The 21242-nt window shown below is 42.3% G+C and overlaps 1 protein-coding gene across 2 annotated transcripts in view; it reads right to left on the reverse strand.

The window, feature by feature from the left end:
- The window catches only part of HTR2A (5-hydroxytryptamine receptor 2A), a 30198-nt gene extending 9757 nt beyond the window's left edge, over positions 1-20441 (reverse strand). Inside the window, exons 1-3 of one of the 2 annotated variants that reach the window (XM_090131743.1) lie at positions 19640-20441; positions 18512-19199; positions 13786-13986 (exon numbers count right to left, since the gene is read on the reverse strand). In XM_090131743.1, the coding sequence (XP_089987869.1) occupies positions 13786-13986; positions 18512-18917 (607 nt within the window). In that variant the 5' untranslated portion in view covers positions 18918-19199; positions 19640-20441. Of the gene's footprint in view, positions 1-13785; positions 13987-18511 lie in introns of both variants that reach the window. The other variant, XM_031615741.2, reaches the window with a different exon arrangement.
- Positions 20442-21242: the final 801 nt, after the last annotated feature.

Below are 21242 nucleotides of genomic sequence, written 5' to 3' on the forward strand. Positions count from 1 at the left end.
GAGCAGGTCCAGACATTTCCCTTATCTCTGTCCTAGGCCAAGCCTAGTTTTTTGTTAGAGGACACGCAGAGGTCTTCCTTTGGAACACTGTCTTTGGTAACCTGTTCTCTTTAATACAACCAAAAGTGAAGCTATGCTACATTTAACTTCATGTAGTTGGGCAACAGCTAATACCTGGATTATTCTATAAATTTTGAAATGGCTTTGCTGATGGGAGCTCAGAAAATCTTTTGGAAAGCATATTATTTAGCCTAGTAGGAGATACATTCAATTCTTTTCATGTGAAAAAAAATTATTGTAAATGATCATTTATAATAATATAATGCCATAACTGGTCTATTTCACTTAAGAAAAATAAAATCAGAAAAGTAGCAATGTCCTCCTGGTATATTTGTCATTGATATTTTTGATCTTGAAGCCTATTTCTTAAAGAAGCCTATTTCTTAAAGTGCAGAGATCTTTCTGTCCAAGTTAATTTGCAGGAGTGTGATAATGATTTAAATAGAAACAGAATTAGTAGAACAGTACAGAACAAGAATTGAAGGCCAGCTGCCTCTTTATCACCCCAGTGATTAGAAATCCAGGGCTCCAGGGTAGGCTGAGTTATGAGAGGAAACTGCTGATGGAGTTGCTTACTGCTTTGATATAATCCTGTTCCCTTACAAAATGTACGTGCCGTCCTATTTCCTAGATGCAGCAGGAATCAAACAGTGGGAAGCAGTTTCCTTGCTTTCAATTCCAAGTGCTATTTCTGCCCATGCACACCCCATACACACCCATTTGCTATCTGTGTGACAGGACTAGTTTCTGGCTATTGTGTACTTCATGTCTGGTCATTCTCATTTCCTTGCTGGAATTCCTCATCCTTTTGAGCGTATAAGGAAAAGATACAAATTTTTGCATTACAATTTCCAGTTGAGCTTCTCCACTTTTGCTGGCCCTCTTTGCTCTTCATCTAGTGACATTATCTTTGCTTTGGGCAGAAGCTTCTGCCAGGGTGCTGACTGGCTCCCGGCAGCTATCTCAGATAAAGAAAAGTTGTTATCCTTCTGTGTAATATGATTATCCACTCACTAAGGGGACTAACAGAAGCCTACACTTGTCAAATGACTAAAAAGAAATAAAGAATTATAAACGTCCTAAAGAAACCTACCGTGAGAAAGGATTAAGGGACTGAGGATTTCAGATTATGCCATTCATGCATGCAGCAAGGAGCAATGGGGAACAAACCCCAGTTTGACTGACCAAGATGAAATAGAGCAGCAACCAAACCGTGTTAGCTTGGTGGTGGGTGTGTATGGGTGGCCTTCTCCTTCTGTTCACTATGTTGGCCAGAAAGGAGGCCTCCAAGGAAAAGGAAATGCTGGAGTAACCTGTGCTGCCTCATCATAAGCAAGGAGTCTCCCAGAGCTAATCCTGGTATCTAATTTCAGCATTACTTTTTTTCCAGTTATTTACTAATCTTTCTTTAGCCCTTGCTTGCAAATCATAGAATCATTCAGTTTAGAAAAGACCACTAAGATCTGGTCCCAACTGCCAGCCCATCCCCACCATGCCCACTAACCATGTCCCTCAGTCCCACATACACACAGTCTTGAACACCTCCAGGGACAGTGACACCACCACCTCCCTGGGCAGCCTGTTCCAGTGCCTCACCACTCATTCTGAGAAGAAATTTTTCCTAATATCCAACCTGAACGTCCCCTGGTGCAACTTAAGGCTGTCACTTCTCACTTCTCACAGGCCCATTTTAACTGAATCTCGGGTCTTTGTAGAGTAAAAGCCCTTCTGCCTGGAGTTAGCACACTGCTGACTTGCAGCACTGGGCACCCACATATAAAGTTCTCACTTCTAGAGACAGCAAAGAGAATAATGTTCTCCTTGAGCAGTGAAAAGCTCAGAAGATTGAGATAATTTATCAATTTAGATAGAAATTTCCTTTTTTAAATGACAGATATACTTGAATTGCAGCCCCTTGTTTACTATAGCATTTATATCAATTGACGCACAGAATTTTCATCACTTAATAGGAAAGACCAAATTGCCTGGTAAGTAAATTTTTGTACACAGCAAAAGAATGAAATAACATGTACCACGTGCTGGATTCTTCCTCAGATTTCCCATGGATTTGATGAATACCCCTTTCACCATGCTCAGCCAGATCTCACAGTGATTTTGAATATTTTAGTGATGTTAAGTCGTGGAGAAAGTTGTCAAAGGCCCCAAGACTAGACTAGAGAATGTGACAATTCTCTAGAATGTGACAATAAAAAGTAGATCTCATTGTTTTGTGCAGATGACTGTGCAAATGCAAATAATTATAAATGCATCTGCAAAGAAGAAGGTGGAAGCAAGAATGCATCTGAGCTTTGCTTTTGAAGCAGAAGGCTCCAGAGTTATACAGGAGTTTAAAAACCAACACTGAAAGATCCTGAACATCGTTTTCTTCTCTACTGATTCATAGGAACCTACTCAACCTGATCTGCAGTAAGGGGTGTATCGTGGCTCTGTGATCCTTCTGGGTCCCTTCCAACTTGGGATATTCCATGGTTCTATGGTGGCACATAGCATTGACATGTTCACTTGAACGAGGACCATCCCTTTGCTCACAGGATGACGCCTTAGCTTATCCTTACAGGAACCCACTCCGTGTCAACAAGACATATTTGTGATTCACGAGTGTTGTGGCACCCCGTTACTCTGTCACATCTCAGATGAAGTAACACTTACTTTTTCCATGCTCAGTCCCATGTTCCCACACATTGAGAACTCGTGGACAGAACCCCAGTCCAGCTGAGGCTGGCAGGGCCCTCTGGGTCCCTTTCCTCCAGCCCCTGCCCCAGCGGGGACACCCAGAGCAGTGTGCCCAGGGTCACATCCAGGTGACACTGTAAGAACCACAAGGAGAAAACCCCACAGCCTCTCTGTGTAGACAGTGGGCAGGGCCTAGATTTGCATATGGAAATGGGCTTCTCTTTCTCATTAGATCTCTTTAAACCCACTTTTTCCTTCTGCTTTATAACTGGGAAGTGCCTGAGGGAGGGGAGGACAGAGAGACCTGCCTACGACCTCAGGTGCATTTTCAAATCTCTTGGAGTGAAAAGCTGATGACTCTTTACCTCCTACTCATCTCAGAGGCATGTGGATACCATAATATATCACATTAAATGAAGTAGGGCTGAAAATAAGCATTAATTTTACATGGACACACACACATCTACAGATGAACGCACACCTGCTGAACAAGCGTGCCGAATTTTCTAAATGACTGACCTACGAGCTGTGTTTTCATGATCCAGAGCTTTTTACAACTTGCATCAGACTTGTTTTGACAGCTCTGTGTGTAGGTAGTTACAAACACTGTAACCAGTGGGCAACCTGATCTAGTGCCTGAACTAGTGGGATGGAAGGGACCTCAAAGATCATTTAGACCCCCTCTACACCACGGGCAGGTGTGGAGGGAACCTAGATGATCTTTGAGGTCCCTTCCATCCCAAGCCATTCTGTGATTCTATGATTCTAAGACCAGCCCTGAAGATCAGTGGGGCCAATGCTGTGAGACCTTTAGCGTGAAGATTGGCAGTGCATCAACGCTGCTGTATCTGTTAGCTGAAGGGAGATTTCCTGCCAGCTGTCATGTGGGCAGAAGAAAGGGCATAGGTTAGCAGTGGAGGCTTCTACAAAACTGGTAGCCCTACAGTTTGACAACACAGCTTGTATTTTTGTATGGGTTTTGTGAGGTCTCTTGGAGTCTTCTTGCCCCAGTGTCCTTTCCAGTGGCATTGCATTGCAGGTGAGGTGGGCAGGGCATGTGGTCCCATGTTCTCGTACATGAACTTTGGTTTGCTCTGCACATCTGTCTGTGCTTCAGTCCCTGCCTTCAACCAAGGTGAACCTCCCAAGAGGGAAAGAGAGTGCTGTGCCGCATTACACAGGGCCTAAAGCAAATCACACTGCAGCTCCAAAAATCTATGGGTTGGGAAAGTTTATCTTGTGGTTGTCGCTTCCCTGAAGGTGTTCAAGAACCAGGTTGGATGGGGCCATAGGCAGTCTGATCTAGTACCTGGTTTAGTGACTGGCAACCCTGCCTGCAGCAGGGTTGGAACTGAATGATCTTTGAATTCCCTTCCAAACCAAGCCATTCTATGATTCTATGATTCTACGATTCTATGATTCGACTGTAACAATAACACATTTTTAAGACCTTCTACCTGTAATTTATCTGCAGTATTATTTGCAATAACAATTTCTGGGTGAGATTGTGAATCTGAAAGGAATGACAAGGTGTCTGGTTGAGCTTGGAGATGAAGGAAGAACCTGGAGGAGGCTGCTGATCTGCTCTGAGCCCAAGGCATCCAGATGGCATTCACAGTGCTGCTGTCATCTGGGATCCAGTGGGGGCTGACCTTGGTGCTCTCCTCTGGAGGACACAAGCTGACAATGGCTGTGTAACCACTTCACCCATGAAGATGTGAAGTGATTGAAGTCATAAAGAGCTAAGTGATTTGTTTGATAAATGTTAAAATGTGCTGTGGGTCTCCAGTGTCACTCTCTCCACATGGTCAAGGTGCTCTTCACCCTTCCTTAAAGTTCCCCAATGGACAAATCTGCTACTGGTTGGATGGGGTGTTGGACAACCTGATCTAGTGTCTGATTTAGCGGTTAGCAACCCTGCCCAAAGCAAAGGGGTTGGAATTAGACGATCTTGTGGTCCCTTCCAGTGCAAGCCATTCTGTGGTTCTGTGATTCTATGATTCTGTAATTCTGTGATAATGCTGCTGCTGAGAAAAATACAGCAGAGCAGGTCAAACATACTTTTCCCTTTTTGTATGCACATTTAATGTTCTTTAAATCACATTGGTGTTTTGAAGTTCCCTGTAGCAATGGCTTAATTTCACTTGGAAGAAGTTACAAATTTGTAGTTTTCACTGGCTTAGTGAACGTTGCTGTTTGAAAAGCAAAAGGCTCCAAGTGGGATCAACTCCATCTGCTTGTGGTACTCTTCTTGTTTAGCAAATCACTTTTTTGTCTTCCATGTCAGGTGGCTTCCTGCCACGTTCACTGTTCAGCCCCCCAGGAGAACAGATTTGGGTATGATTGTACTTCAGGAATGCAAGACACACAATACATTTTTATCAAGCCCTTCCCTGCTCACGTGTTATCAGTCTGCTGTTCAGCTGTGAAGCTCCTGAAGGCTCCTCAGGGCTAACTTATTATACTCTCTACATGCTAAGCGTGCAGTAATGCTTTATAAAATATAGAAGCAATAAGCTAGAAATTACAGGCAGATCTTAGATATTCCACTATCATAAGCAACTAATGAGATGGCTCCTGGAGCAGCCTAAGTGACAAGATCCTCCACTATCCCAGTTTTTACACTTCTGGGCTTTTAATTATTAGTTTGTACAATTTGTTAAATGCTGGTAATTTGCTTAACGCTGGCTTAACCCTCCAGTGGACTGGAGAGTTTCTGCTGGTATCTATCTGAGATTTTCCCTGCACTTCAGCTTGATCTTGTGTAGTTTAACAGGACATTGAATGGCAAATAAGTTGTTTAATATTTTATTTTCTTTAACAGCAGTTTTTGCACTGAGATAGAAAACCACCCCCATAGTTCCTCTGAAATTTCTAGGTCTTGGGCACATTATTTTTGCTGCCTGCTGCCTCCTTAGGGCCATGATCTGCACCTCACTGCCCTGGTTCTGGCTGAGCTGCTGTGCCAAGGTTGCACTGTAACACAAATCTTTGTCTTGTCTCTTTGAGCCTCCTGTGGCTTCTTGCAGAGACTGTTCACCAAGCAAATGATAGCTTTCCATTAGTTATACAGAGAGGCTGCACCAACGACTCGTTACTGGGTAGCTGTCCCAACCACAGTGTATAATTTGGAAAGAAAAATGGGGCATAAAGCAGCTTACCAACATATACTGGTCTGAACATAGTGATTCAGGATATTCTACTTCACACTTCACTGCCCACCTGATGGATAATGCCCTTCACACTGACTGAATTGCTCTTTTCTCATTTCAGGCAGTGCTCTCCTCATATCTGGAAAATACCAGAGTTAGAGACTAGAAGAAAAGTGGTAGATGATATCTGCTCATATTTCCCACCTACAGCTGCAAAGTATGTGTTGGGAAAAAATCCCCAGGCTTATCTTTCTGCTAAATGTCACAAACCACCTTGACAATGAAAAAAAAAAAAATTGTGAACTACTGTTGTAGCAAAAAACATGTACTCTGCTTGCTGGAGAGACCTCCTCATGTCCTGCACTAGGATAAAGAGCAGGGCTTGTTTTACACTGGGAATAATCAACCTCAAACTTCTTTGCAGGTAATTAGGAATATGTTGTCTCAGCTCTGACATGACATGTATTAGCTGGGCTTCTGCTAATGGTACTGATGGCACGGGCTGGGAAACGCATGGGGAAAGTTAACTGCAGCCCAAGTCTGTGGTAGTTTGTGATGTTTGTACTAATTGGGGTAAAGGCATAGATTACATTTTAAAGCACAATTCTGTGACACATTTATCTTTCCTAGCATTATGAAATGCAAAATCTGGCTTTAATAAATCCTCATTCTTAAAAATGCATATAAAGTGCTGTGACATGGCTCTGCAGTTTGAAAAGGTCTTAAAATTTCTTTTTATTGACATTTTTTCTTTATGCAATTGAGTGTTACTTTAACACCATTTTTTAATTTATAAGGTCATTAAATGCAATTACAGGGTACAGATGATAAAGTTTATAAATCCCAACATGATTTCTTGTGCGCTTCTCTGCTGCTCATTTATATTGCAAGTGGCTTCTGCTATGCAAAAATCCCAGTTCTTCTGATTAGACATGCTCAAATAATTTTTTGGTCAACACAGGATCCTCTCTTAGCTGTATGCAGTTGTAGAGATCTACCAGATCTATCAAAGAAACCTTTGCACATGTCCCAGTTGCATTTTGCAACACCTCACATAGCGCTATGTGCAGAAATGTTGGCTTGGGGAAAGACATAAATCCATTCTTTTCTATTCGTGGAAGTCCTTTCTAGATTCTTCCATGTATTATTACTCACTGTGCTGGGTACACAACTGGCTGAAAAATATAGCCTTTCAGAGAAGGAGGAATAACTTATAATAGGCGCTGTAATGCTACTGCCCTTTTTCTTAAAACATTCCAATTACTCTGAAATGTCCTACAGAAGAGAGACTGGCTGATTATAGGTCTTATTGCAAACCAAGAACAGTTACTTATTCATTCAAAGAAATCTGATAATAGGATCAGCTTGGACCAATTGAACTTAATGTTGTTTTTTTTTTTTTTTGCCTGTAGCTTCAATGAGAAGAACACTGTCCTCATGATGTTCTAGGTGAAGAAAGTTTAAAAAAATAACGAAAAGGACAATGAACAGATTATGTCATCAGTACACTAATTAACCCTGTTCCTTCCACATAGCTATGCTATTAAAGATACACATCTGTTGTGTAAAACTTGCCCTTAGCAGTAAAACCAAAGCAGAAAGAGAAGACATACATTAATATCAATGCAGCATGGACAGCCAGCCAAAAGAGGTGATTTTCCCACTGTATTTAACTTTATTGTGGCCTCACCTTAAATGCTTTGTGCAATTCTGGGCTCTGCAATATAAAAAGGGTATTAAAGTCCTCGAGAACATCCAGGGGATTGAAAAAAAGCTTGCAAAAGTGCTGGAGAGTGCATCCTGTGAGGAGAGGCTGAGGATGTTTGGTTGTCCAGTCTGGAGAAGTGAAATCCTAGAGGCAACATCATTGCTCTGTGCAGCTCTCTGAGGAGGGGAAGCAGAGAGAGAGGTGCAGGGCTCTGCACCTGGGAACAACAATGAGGCAGGAACGGCACAAAGCTGCACCAGAGGAGGCTCAGACTTGGCATTAGGAAACACTTAGTTCCTGTAAGAGTGGTCAAGTACTAGAATAGGCTTCCTAGAGAGGTGGCTGATGTCCCATGCCTGGCCATGGTCAAGAAGGATTTGGACCAAGTCCTCAGCAGCATACCTTAACTTTTGGTTAGTCCTGAAGTGGTCAGGCAGTTGGACTAGATGGTCTTTGATGGTTCCTTCTGACTGAACTACTCCTAGCCTACCCTAGCCTACCCTACCCTATCCTACCCTACCCTATCCTACTCTACTCTACTCTACTCTACTCTACTCTACTCTACTCTACTCTATTCTATTCTATTCTACTCTATTCTACTCTACTCTACTCTTCTCTACTCTACGCTGCTCTACTCTACTCTATTCTACTCTACTCTACTCTTCTCTTCTCTGCTCTTCTCTACTCTACGCTGCTCTACTCTACTCTATTCCAATTTTTTTTTTCTTTTTAAAGTAGAGGGTTAGTAAACCTCCTTGTCAACTAATGTAAAAAGATGCAGGAACTCAAAATGCAAGCTCTTCTAATGTACACAGTTATGAGAGAGGAATACCAGGTAAGGTGTTAGTCTGGTGGATGAGAAGTGTTCACTCTTCAGGGAGGAATAAATCAAAGGATTCTTTCACAAGATAAAATAATTTACATCAGTAAGGAAATATGATATTTATGTATCTCAAAACCATCTTAAGTAGTGCCTCATAACCAGAATATATGTGCTAGCCAACTCAGAAATGTGTATCACAGCATTTGATGTTAGATTTTCTCAGACAACATGAACATGAAGAACTCATTTATTTGTTAGATGTCACTGCTGATGGGGTCATTAGTATGGCGATGAACTCTCTACTGGCATAACTGTTGTTGACTACTGAGCTTCATGGTGTGTCTATGAAATATAACAAAGAAAATGTTATGAGGGATGAGTATGTTCTATGTAATAACAAGTGGTCTTTTCCTATATCAAGCCATCCCCAAACTAGACTTGAACAAACCAGAAAACTTTAAGAGGGGGATATATGAGGGTTATTTCACCAACTTTGTCCAACTCCACTTTATAGTTTTTTTTTTTTCTGCCTGAGAAGCACAGAATAAATCCAAGCTGTGATGACTGGGGAGAGTAGAGACTGCCTGAAGGCAGTGAGCAGATGTGTAGGCTGAGTGAGAAATTATAAGTAAAGAGAAAACTCAGACTAAGAGGATTTGAGCTTCATCAGACTTTATCATTAACAGAAGGATAGAGAGAAATAAGGACAGAGGAATGAGATCTATAAGGGCTTAACAGTCATGATCTCTTTCCTGTGGCCCTGTAAAGAATTTTTAAGGAGAGGATGCTGATTTTGGCCTCTTGCATAGCAGTACATTTCCTAGGCTCACCTAGGACTGGAAGGTTCATTACCTGTCTTTTTCACTGTAGGCTCTATCTGCAATTCTGGAGATTCCAGCTAAATGTTGTTGAATACATTTCACTATAATTTTTTTTTTTCTAGGAAGAGAAAACACTTGGGCATTTTACACCTGTTCTCACTAATGACCTCTGTGCTTTAAAACAAATGGAATAATTTTCAGGGTTTAATGGGCTTTTGCCTTCAACAGCTACAAATAATCTAATTATCTAGCCACCCTGGGTACTGGATGATTTAAGAATTAAAGACACGATTAGAATCTGTTACAGTAATTAGAATCCATTTTAAACCAATTGCCTGTGGCATTACATGGTCTAGTGAAAGAAAGGCTGCTGGCTAAATGCTCTTCTTCCACTAATGCAAAAAACAAATGTTAGCACAGTATTTTTTTTTTTTTTTACTAAGAAAATCGAGATTTCAGAAGTCAAGTCAATCAAATTGCCTGTCCTTTTTTATGCAGTTCGTTCTTTAAGTATGTCACACATCATCGAAGCTAACAGCTAACAGAAGGATGATCACAGATTGACTGGGCTTTGGATGAGATTCACTTTTAGAAAATAAAGGGAAAATTAAAAATTTAGTCAACGGAAATTTCATTACTTACATAACTTAGAAGTCATAATGAAAGAGATATGGATAGATTGGGAAATATGAGGAGAACTTCTGCAGAAAGAGAATGCCATGACCCACAGATCAGACAGAATCATTCACGGGAGTCAGCAAGTAGGAGCAAGTAGGTGTATGACAGTGACCCAGCTGGTATAACATTTCTGAATTTCCAGAAAGCTCCGGCAACACTGATCAAAAACTGCTAAGGAAATTAAGCTATGACTACAGAGGAAGAAGGATCTTCTCACAGGTAGAGGATGAGTTGAAACACAGAAAACAAGTGATAGAATTTGGTGAATGATTCCCACCATGATGCCAATGGAAGTTAGCATGCAGCAGCTCTCTGTGTTGGCCAGTGCCAGTCAGCTCATCTGTGAGCTGTGTGGATACTGGAATGGAGTAAACACACTGGCAGCCCTTGGCTGGATGGAACTGGTAGAAGATCCTCATAAGTCTCACCCAACAGGCAGCAAGGCAACATCAGGAAGAAAAGTGTTGTACATTAGTTGGAGGAAAATATTTCCCATATGTACATTATTCAGGAAAGAGACTTTGGAATCGTTCAGCTTAGTGTGTCCTAAATCCTAAAGGATAGTAGCATGGTAGTACTAATTAAGGTGGGAAGTGAGAACAAGACAGAAAACGTGATATTGGATGAACTTGTGATGCGTTCATGCTTTGAATATTACAGTCTGGCCACCTGTCTCAAAGACAGTGTTAGAAGTGCTAGAAGAGATTCAGAGAGGATTACAAAGATGACCTGGACATGGGATGCTTCCACGCAAAAAGAGCCAAAATGGATTGGGACTCAGCCTGGTAAAGAAATTATTAGAGAGGGCTATGCAAGAGTGTCAACCAAGAATGTTGACAGTGAGCAAGCTATTTAAGCTCTTTGATTGAAAGGTTCCCCCGCTTTCTCCAGGCAAAATGAGCCTCTGTGCAGGGGAACATGGGGCATTTCCTTTCTTTCTTTGCCTTCTTACTCTCCATCTCATGCATCATGCTAGTTCACAGGGCACCAGCTGAGCTGCAAACTGTAGAGGCAAGGGGAGCCAAAGGTTATCTGAACTGAGGCTGGAGGGCAAAACCTTGAGAAACTCCCGGCCCTCTGAATTTGTCACTGAAACTGCAGCCACGCTGTGAGCCTGGGAGAGTGTGCTGTGCCTGGCACTGTCTCTGCTTGTGCTAGCTGTTCCTATGTGAACATGCAAGATGTTAAATAATTTATAGCACTGCCACTCTTAAGTAGCACTGAGAGCCTGAAGATTGGTAAATGATACATAGAGACCTCTGTTTGGAAACCCTTTTCTATTAGTAAATGATCTGTAAATGACCTCATTCTTCAGAAATCATTTCCAATCTATTCTGAGTCATGTTGTGATGACTAAAGACAGGATCAGTGACCAACTGACAGTAAGTTGCAGGGAAGATCTGGGATCTAGCAATTTTCCTCAGTGTTTATCCTTTTTTACTCAATACAGCAACATGCCATGCTGCAAACTCAGTCCAGACTGGCAATGGGCAGCTCAGAAACTCCTTATAGCTTGTTTTACAACACATCACATTCTCCATAGATCATTCCTGACCCAGTTCCCAGGCAGGGAACTGACACTATCTTCCTTCAGCTCACCTCCTCATGCCCTTTGCTTCCATGGCACTAACAGCAGCTGAGCACTGCTATATTCATGCACACCTCAGGGTCCTTTTTTGATTTCATTGGTATCTATTTAGCCTACATGTTCTATTGATGATGTGCTATTTGTGAACGAAATGGAGCTTATCCTATTAGCCCAACTATCTTTCGAACATCCACCGCTGCCTTACATATGTCCTTATCCATCTGCAGAAAAGTGGATGTCATCTTCACTCATGCCACACTTGTGTGCCTTCCAGTAAAGCAAGGAGTTGTATTTTTCAGATTTAAATAGGGTCCGTGTTCTATCGCTTGCCACAGTGATAACAAATGAAATCTGTGGCTCAAGATATCAAAGAGCAAACTCCTCCTACTGTAGGACATAAACCATATTCTAACCAAAAGGGCTTAAATAATAGGGTTTTCTTTTTCTAAATTCATTTGAATAGTGATCTTATTCGGAAGCTCTGCTAGCAAGTCACTGTCTACAGAAAGCTGCTGAGGTGCACAGACCCTTGATTTGCTCATTCTGATCTTTCTATGACTTTGTTAGCGCCAGCATCACACGCTAATACCGACAAATACAGTACAGACAAATTTAATGAATACTTTACTTTTTTATGTCATGCAGAGAAAATGCTTACACTTAGCAGTGCCTGAGACTGGGAAAAAAAATAAAAAGGCAAAATAACGTGTTTTCTACTGGATCAATAAGCAAAGGGACTATGGTGTATGCAGTTCTGTGATTCTATGATTCTATGGCTATAGAGATATAAGGTCTGATTCATATCATCTAAAGGGAGACATCTGCACCAAAATGAGTGGGCCTAGGCTTTTTGTATAGTTTATAGAGAGCTAGCTGTTTTTAGGTTGGAGCTCACATGCCCTTTGCTAGACATCTGGTCAGCTGGACACACTGTGAGCTCCATGTGATGCTGTTGCACCTTGCAAGGTCTGAGGTACATTGGAGAGTGCACAACTGCCCCTCTGATGAGAGAGAGCTACCACTATCACTTGATGTTTTGCAGAAGATTCAGCTATTCTAAGCCACAAATATGCTGGAGTGCAGACTGGGCTGAGAGAGGGATGCCAGGAACTTCAAGGACCATCAAGCTCCAACCCCCCTACTGCAGGCAGGGCCACAAACTTCCATATCTAATACTAGACCAGGCTGCCCAGGACCCCATCTAACCTGGTCTTGAACACCTCCAGAGACAAGGCATCTGCAACCTCTCTGGGCAGCCTGTTCCAGCACCTCACCATTCTCATAGTAAAGAACTTCCCCCTGACATCCAACCTAAATTTTCCCTTCCTCAACTTAAAACCATTTCCCCCCTGTCCTGCTGTTGTCTACCCTTTCAAAGAGTTGACTCCCCTCCTGTTTGTAGGCTCCCTTTAGGTACTGGAAGGCTGCAATGAGGTCAGTGAATGAATAAGTAAGCTGCCAAAGCAAGGGGTGCTCTGAAAAAATGGATGAACCAAAGGGAGTGGTGCTTTCAGCATGCTTGGAACCAATGCTTAAGGTATGTGAAGAAAACCCTGATAGCATCAGATACCAAACACTTTCCATCTCCCACATCATGAAACAGCTCTGGACCAAGGGTGCTGTTACCATGTACAGTAACACGTGACACTGCTATGTCTGGTTTCAAGCCTCTGGGTTACACCAATGCAAAGAGAGATTCTTCAGGTGAATCATTTGGAGCACCTCTTTAAGGCTGCAGCTCTGGGCTCTCCGTTGGGAAACACTTCTTGTCTATTGTATAGGCAAAGCATCTAATGCCTCCTAAATGGGATATTGTACAAACCTCACCCTGTCTATCAGGAAAAGCCAGAAAATATCTGACCATGTGAAACATCTCTAAGTAAATTACCCTAATGAGAAGTTGGAACAATTGACTTACAGAAAAATCTTTTCAGTCAATATCATTTATTTTTTTTTTCAGATGTTATGGTAATGGTGGATAATCAATATGGGAAATAAACACATTTTTAAGACAAAACTGAACCTAACAGTCTTATTGCTGATGTGTATTCCTTCTATAACTGTGCTGCTCAGCTTCACCTCCATTTTGTGTTGTCACTGTTGATTGTGTATTGCTTGATTACTACATTACAGCACTTCTTAGACTGTGGCAAGGTAAGTATTGCAGTCAGAGAACACAGTTTTAGACTGAGATGTGTATCTGTCCCACCATCTCGAAAGCTAGAAATCTGCAATTACATGCTGAAATATTGCTCACTTACCAACTGATATGGTCCAAACAGCGATTATTTTTGCAAAAGCCTTTGTTCTTGAGTTAAACCGGCTGTGGTAGATGGGGTTTCGAATGGCAATGTAACGATCCAATGAGATGGCACAGAGGTGCATGATGGAGGCAGTGGAGAAAAGCACGTCCAAGTAGATCCAAATGGCACAGAGCTTCCTAGGCAGAGGCCACGTGTATCCTGAGCAAGAGAAAGTTGACATCAGCTATAATGTGACGTAGTCACATCTTTTGTTGTGAAGCATTTTTCTCACTGCATATGTACTCCTAGGAAAAGCTGGTAGTAAGGGAGCTGTCTGACAGCTTCTCTATTTCTCTTTTAGGAAATCTTTTTTTTTTTTCTTTTCTTTCATTTGCTTGCAAAGGCTCTGTTTGTTTTTTGGGGGTATTTATTTATTTTTCCCAGGCTGCAGTGTGGGTGTGCATTTTTTTTTTCTATGTGAATAATGCTTGGTGTTGTAATCAACAATTACTGGCAGCGAATCTATGGGAGGAGAAAGAATTCTGTCACCGCAAGCGTGGAATTTCTCAATTTCCCATTAGAAATTTTCATTAGTGTGATTACTTTATTATTAACACCTGCTGATCTACAAAGTCTTCTAAATTCTGAAACTGAAACTTCAGATTTAGTGGCAGCTGGAGAAGGAAATATATTTCATTGCGTATCAGTGATGTTTATGATACCTACCTTTAGGTAACTTATTTCCACATATTTAGATAAGGACGATATTCTAATATCATCAGTGAATATTGTTAGGGTCCTCCAGCGACAGCAATCCAAAGATAATACATTAGAGTTTATCAGTATCAATCCTACATGTTCTTTGCTACAAACTAAGCCTTTCTTTTTCCTTGTTTTTTCCACTGGTAATGAAGAATAATTGATTACTGTCCTTTGTGAAAGCTATTGGAAGATGGCTATCATGTCTTGTCTATCTTTTTCTCTTCCAGAATAAGCAAAGCCAGTTCCTTTATCTTTTGCTTGCAGATGATGTTTACAGAACTTTTATGCCTCTTGTTTCTCTGCCCCAGAATCTATTTAATTTATCTTGCTGCAGTTACCAATGCTGGATCCTGTTCTTCATGCTGCTGAGAGGCCTCCTGACTGCTAAGTGAAATTAGAGTCTGCTTTGTGGGTCTTGCAGGGAATGCTCTTACTTATCTAACCTGGAATGAAGAGGGCCTTTTGTATAAAAGCATCATACTTAGATGCATACTTAGCTTATGATTCATTTTGACAGTCAGATCTGTTTCAATATTCTGAAGCCTGAACTAATTTCCCCAGCAGGTGTTGGTTTGATATCTCTTCCTAAGTGGATAACTTTGCATTTATCCTCACTGAATTTCGTTTGTTCATTTTAGACTTTCTCTTTTGAGGTTGATGATTCTGATTCTGTCCCTCTGAGTGCTTGGAGCCTCTCCCACCTTGGGCATTTGGAAAATTGTGCAAGCTCATAGTCTATCCAAGTTGTTAAGCAGGTATAGGCTAAGCAGAGCCCTGCAAGACCATCATACCAAGGTCCTTCTAGTCCTGCAGGGAACCACCAGTAGGTCTTTTTTGGGTAAGTTTTGCAGTTAACCTTCCCTTGTCTTTTGGTGATTTAATTTAGCACGGTACCCAAGCTGCTCAAGAGCATGTTGCATAGGACAATGATAAAGCTGATGTTGTGAGAAGATATTAGTTTTTCAGGGAGTGCCTGGCTCATTTGGAAATACAGTACAGCCAAGTTTGCAACAGAAGGATTAGAGGCAGAGGAGTTAGATCTGTGCCTAATTACATTTACTCTCTCTGAGCACTGTGCAGACCTATTTCCTGATGCTCTTGGATGGCTGTAATGTGGCTGACTCTAATAAGCCATACGGTATTTATGGATAAGTTTTATCTTTTTCCTGCTCTTCCAAAGAGGAAGCCAGTCTCTGGAGAGCACTAAGTGAGGGCTGGATTTCTGAAGCATGTCTTCCTCTCAGCCTCTCTGTCAGTCCAGGACAGTTTGCACAGGAAAAAGGCATAAACTACTTTTGCACTCAACACCATGCACCTGTTCTCTTTCAGAACAGATTTGTCACACCCTTCTAGACTTCCTGTCCTTGCTCTAAACCTGGATAGGGCAGAGATAGGCAGCATTGTTCAGATAAACCATCTAGGAGACTACATGGCCATGAAATGTGAAGGCAGATGAGAGGAGCCAACTGCAGATGCAGTGTAAGTCAAGAAGGGTGCAGCCTCCTCCAGGCTGACCTTACGACATGTCAAGTGACATGTGAGATGGGGCACCTTGGTCTTGTGCTGTGCTCTCACCATTGCCTAATTCACCCTTCCATTTATCCTTTAGGGAAAACAAAGCAAAACAAAACAAAGTAAAACAAAACATGGCTCATGAGAGCTCTTGATGTCCAGGAGCTCACATGAGGGAGACCCATCTGAAGAAGAGGCAAGTAATGCTTGCACATCTGTGAATTGTCAATTTGCAAGGCTGAAAGGGAGAGAAGATGACACCTGGAATGAGACAAGATTTTTCTTCTGTTGTACCTAGGTATCATCAAGAAGAGAAGTGTTTTCTCCCAAGGCCTTTCAGGAGAGGAGGTGGAGAAGTGAAGCTGGCCAGGACTGGTAACAAGAGATATGGGAAAACTGAGTGAAGAAGGGCTAAGGAAAGAGGAGAGGAGAGTCTGTAGGCAGGCACGATTGCTGAGAAGGCCTTGTGTATTGTCCTGCCTTGTCAGAAGCACCTCAGCTGAGGCCTCAGAGTTAGTGCTGGGCTGCTCAAAAGCCCTTTGAAGCACCTGATCCTTCTGCTGCAAAAGGGAAGAAGCATCTGCCAATAAACCCAACAGCATCTCCATGCTGCCATGGGGAAAATCTCCAAGAGATGTTCAGAACCAAGTCTGTTTGAGTGGGAAAAAGTGCTGCTCAACTCTGGATGTTTTCTGCTCTGTGGGCACATTCACCTTTCCTGGATGCTGTGAAAGTGTTGCAGAATGTCTTTTCAATGGGAGGCTGGAGCTGCTGGGTGGATGGAAAAGCCTGCCTGGCTTCTGTTATGCAGGACATTTGGCCAAGGCACCCCAATGGGAATTGCACACAATAGTGATAAGGTGTAGGGAAAGAAATCATCTGTTTTGAGCAAAATTGTCAATATCTCCCTGCAAAGAGTGAGTGAAGGAGCACCCTCATTGCAAGACCCTTGTTACAAAGGTCCATTATTCTGACTGGGGATTACCACTATGGGTGGCATAGAATCATAAAATCATTTAGACTTGAAGAGATCATCCAGTCCAACCATGAGCTACCTTCCATCACTAGACGTCCTTCAGTGCCACATCCACACATCTCTTAAATACATCCAGGAATGGGGACTCCCACTTCCCAGGGCAGCCCATTCCAATGCTCAACCACATACTCCATGAAGAAATTCTTCCTAATATCCATTTTAAGCCCCCTGGCATGCCTCAAGGCCATTCTCTTGCATCCTATTACCACGTGATGCTACCTGTCTGATGCTGCCTGTGGGTTTGCAGGGCTGCCTGCAGGAATGCCAGTCCTCATCTCCCAGATATTTCCCAGCCGTTAGGGGTTTGGGCACTTTGGGGTTTCCTTGGCAGCAAAGCCTGGCCAGCAGGAGTCCCTGTTGCTTGTCTCAGGGAAGCAGGCAGTGTCAGGAAGAGTTTTTGTTCACCTTATGCAATGGATGGTTTCTGCAGCTTTACGCTGCTTCTCCAGCTGCCAGAGTGATTGCACAATTAGTGCAATGAATCACAGCCTTATACCCTCACCGGTGTCAGCACCATGCAGAAATGTGGAAACTGGGAAATAAACTTCCAGTGTGCTGGATGAAACCTCTCGTAAGTTACAGCCTCACACTCAGAGAGCTCTCCTACCGAAACCATGCGGCTATAGAAACCTTTGCAAACAACCTCGCTTTCCTCCTGGCATTGTCTGGCTTCTCTTTCAAATATAGCCACTTGCTTGTGGTACTGGAAAACTCATTTCTCAAAGTTTAGGGATGATAATAGCCTGACAATATTGACACTGAACACACAGGCTGCTGCTTTTTCCTACGCAAGCTGTGCTGTAAATGATTTCAGTACAAACGAGAAGAAAGGTCTGCTATATTAATCACCTACAAGGGTCTGAGTGAGTCATAATCCACTTAATTCTTAAATATCTTACAGAATTGTAGCTAATATTTAGCTTTGCTTCTGTAAATGTTAGTAAAAATTAGGCAGAATTAATTCCCATCCAGTTTTGAACTCCCACAGTATTTATTGCAGCCTGTCTCTGTAAGTGGAGGTCTAAGTAAGATGTTGGTGTTAAGGGAATTTTTAAGTTTGAATTACTTCATTAAAAAAATTAAAGGGGTTGCCAGCTTTTACTCTAAAGGCAGTCATTAGTCCTTCCACACATTTCTGCAAAGCAGAGTAACTGGCAGGACCCTCTATTCTCACCAGAATTACTGAAATTTATAAGCCAGGGAAAATAATGAAAGAATAAGGAGAACAAAGCATCTTCATGCACATTTTGAGACAATTCCATCAGCAAAGGAGTAAATATCTATCAGTCTGTTCTTACGTCCATTAACCACTTACATATATTACTTCTTGCATGAAGTGATTACAATAAGAATGAAATAAGAACAATGCCAACACGTGCATGCAATGTTTAAAGCTTCCCTCAACATGCAGCAGATCCCACAGCTCGTACTCACCGTACAGTATGGTTAACATTGACACGGGCATGACAAGGAAACCCAGCAGCATATCAGCTATTGCAAGTGACATGAGAAAATAGTTAGTGGCATTCTGCAGCTTTTTCTCCAGTGACACAGCCATGATGACAAGAATATTCCCAGCAATGGTTAAAACAATCACTATCACTGTCAGCAGAGCTGGCCAGTTTTTCTCTGAGAGCTGAAAGAGGGAAGAGTAGCACGGTGGACTTTCACATGAAAGATTGGTCAGGTTTTCGGAGTCTGCAGTCAAGTTACAGAAATGTGACACATTAGTCTCTCCCGGTCCATAAACGTTTCTGTAGAGTCTCCTCTCATGATTTATTTGCATTAAGGAGTTTGCAGTTGGGTTCACGGAGCTTTCCTCGTCACAAAGGGTATCCATTGCTAAGTCCGAAATTGGTGAGATAAATGGTGAAAAGTAGGAAATGGTCACCCTTCGTCACCATCAGGCTTTGCATTTCTCAGCTGTCCGTGGCAGAAGTTGGTGGAGCCCAATCCTTTGTCAACTGCATTTTTACTATTAGCACGATGTAGAAAAACATACCAGAATTACTCCAAATGCCGAAATGTTTTGTTTTCTGTTCCATAGGAAGTCCAGAGTTGGCACTGAAAACCCATGTAAAAAGCGAAGCCAAACTGGAGGGTAGAGACCATGGACTCGAGGCTTGAGAGAGCAAAAATATTGTAGAAATAAGAGAGAAAAAACTTTTGCAGCCGCTAGGACTCCCCTCTGGAGCTACATCTTATTGCTATTGGTAACTGTAATCACACAATTTTGAACACAGCAGTATTAAAATAGCTTGCCATACAAAACAGCAGAGCTCTTGCTTCCCTGTTAAGAAAGTTGATTAAAGATTCTGTCCAGCATCTTTCTCTTGAAGTAATTAGATATGCTCTTATTTATAGTGCATCTTCCACAATACGCCTGATAGTCTCTGACTTCTGTTGCATTTCAGGATCATTTTCAGCTCCAGATTACAAGTTATGCCTCACGCTGATTTTTGTCACTAACTGTAGCTTTTGGCCCAGCCAAAATGGAAAAGAAAAAAACAGATACTACGATTTAAAAACAAAACAAAACAAGACAATTTAAGAGAGACTTACATTGCACTTTAGAGCCCACGCTCAAACTGCGTTTGGCTTCGCTCTGTGCCCCTGTCTGACTGCATCCTTCAGCATTTAGCCAGTTTGGGGTTCTTTTTCTTCAGCCTCCTCCAAAACGGTGGCATTTGGAATAAATCTTTTGGTTTGCTTGTTTTGTTTTGTTTTGTTTTGACTTCTAAACTGCACACTCGAGTGAAGCCAGCTCCTGCGCTGCGAGGCTCTCTCTTTTCTTCTGAGAGATAGGCTGCTCGCCGGCTCTTTCCTTGTGCGATTCCCCCGCCCCGGGGCAAGCTATATTTAAAATAATAATAATAGCGAAGCCCTTCGCACACAGTGACACAGAAGAAAGCACGCACACGAGGAAAAGCAGCCAGCAAGGAGGAATTACTGATTTCAACAGGAATGGAATTTCTTGCTCACTGCCTCGTTCGGTTTGTCAGACCTCCCACTATTTGGATGTCACAAACTGCAAGGTAGCGACGGCAGAGGAGGGCAGTCCAAGCAGGGGCTTTTTTTTCTTTTTTTCTTTTTTTTTTTTTTTTGGCAAACCAGCAGTTTTTCATGGCGTATTTTGGAGGTCCTGAGCTTGGGTCTTTTTCACACACTTTGCACACGTTGCATTTGCAGAGGATGCCTTGCAAACACAGCTGCATGCAATTACAGCGTTTCACTGGATGCAGGCTTAAAGAGATGAAATCTAAGGCTCGCCGTGGTAGATAGTAGTGAAAAACATAAGTGCAAAGCTTTTTCCATGTGCAGGGGAAATTATGCAAGCCTTACAAGGAAGAAATAATGATCAGTCCCCTTCAGTTTTAACTGCACGTCTGTGCTGGCACGCTTATCAAACTGGCAGTGGCTATTTATAAAAATGTGAAGTCAGCCTGACGTCCCTCCCGTTTGTAAGGAGAGGATGTTACAGCAAACCCCAGCAGCCTGTCCCAAAGAAGCATCCCAGATGAAGCAGGTCACTAAGGCAAAGTGGCAAACAGCAGAGGGGGGATTTGTGTTCTCCAACAAATCAGCCCCTCACAGTCCATTCTGCCACATGAAGTAAGTGAAATTAAGCAACTCTTAAATTTTCCACATAGCACAAATGCTCCTCAGAAATTCCCCAAGACTTACTCTTGCCAAAAACTAAGCAGAGGAGTTGGGTGTGTGCTTCCATAGCTCAGGTTGGCATGCAGCATCCCTAACTCTCCTGCAGATCCCAGGGGGCTGCAAGTATGTGGAGACTTGCCACAGCTCGTCTGCTATGTGCTGATCTCATCAGCGGTCAAAGACTTATCAAAGCACATGCTCCATATCTATGAGGCATTTTTTACTGTAAAGTCTCTCACAGTAAAGTCATTTTTGGATCAGTTTTGCAACCATCTACTCCCATACCAGCAGCTACCAGAGCAGGACAGAGCAGCCAGAGAGCAGCACCTACTTGGAAGTCAGAAATGAATCATCTCAACACTAAAGTTTCCCAGTCCCATAGATGAGCCCAGGAGACTGGCAGACAGCATAAGCTAGCAAAGAAGGCTGATAATACTGAATTATCACGAAACATTTTAACCCTAACAGTGACACGTGAGATCCCAAATAAGCTCTTTCCCTCCCT

The sequence above is a fragment of the Phasianus colchicus genome, chromosome 1 (assembly GCF_987193195.1).
Source record: "Phasianus colchicus chromosome 1, bPhaCol1.hap1.1, whole genome shotgun sequence".
NCBI classification, from domain to species: Eukaryota; Metazoa; Chordata; class Aves; order Galliformes; family Phasianidae; genus Phasianus; species Phasianus colchicus.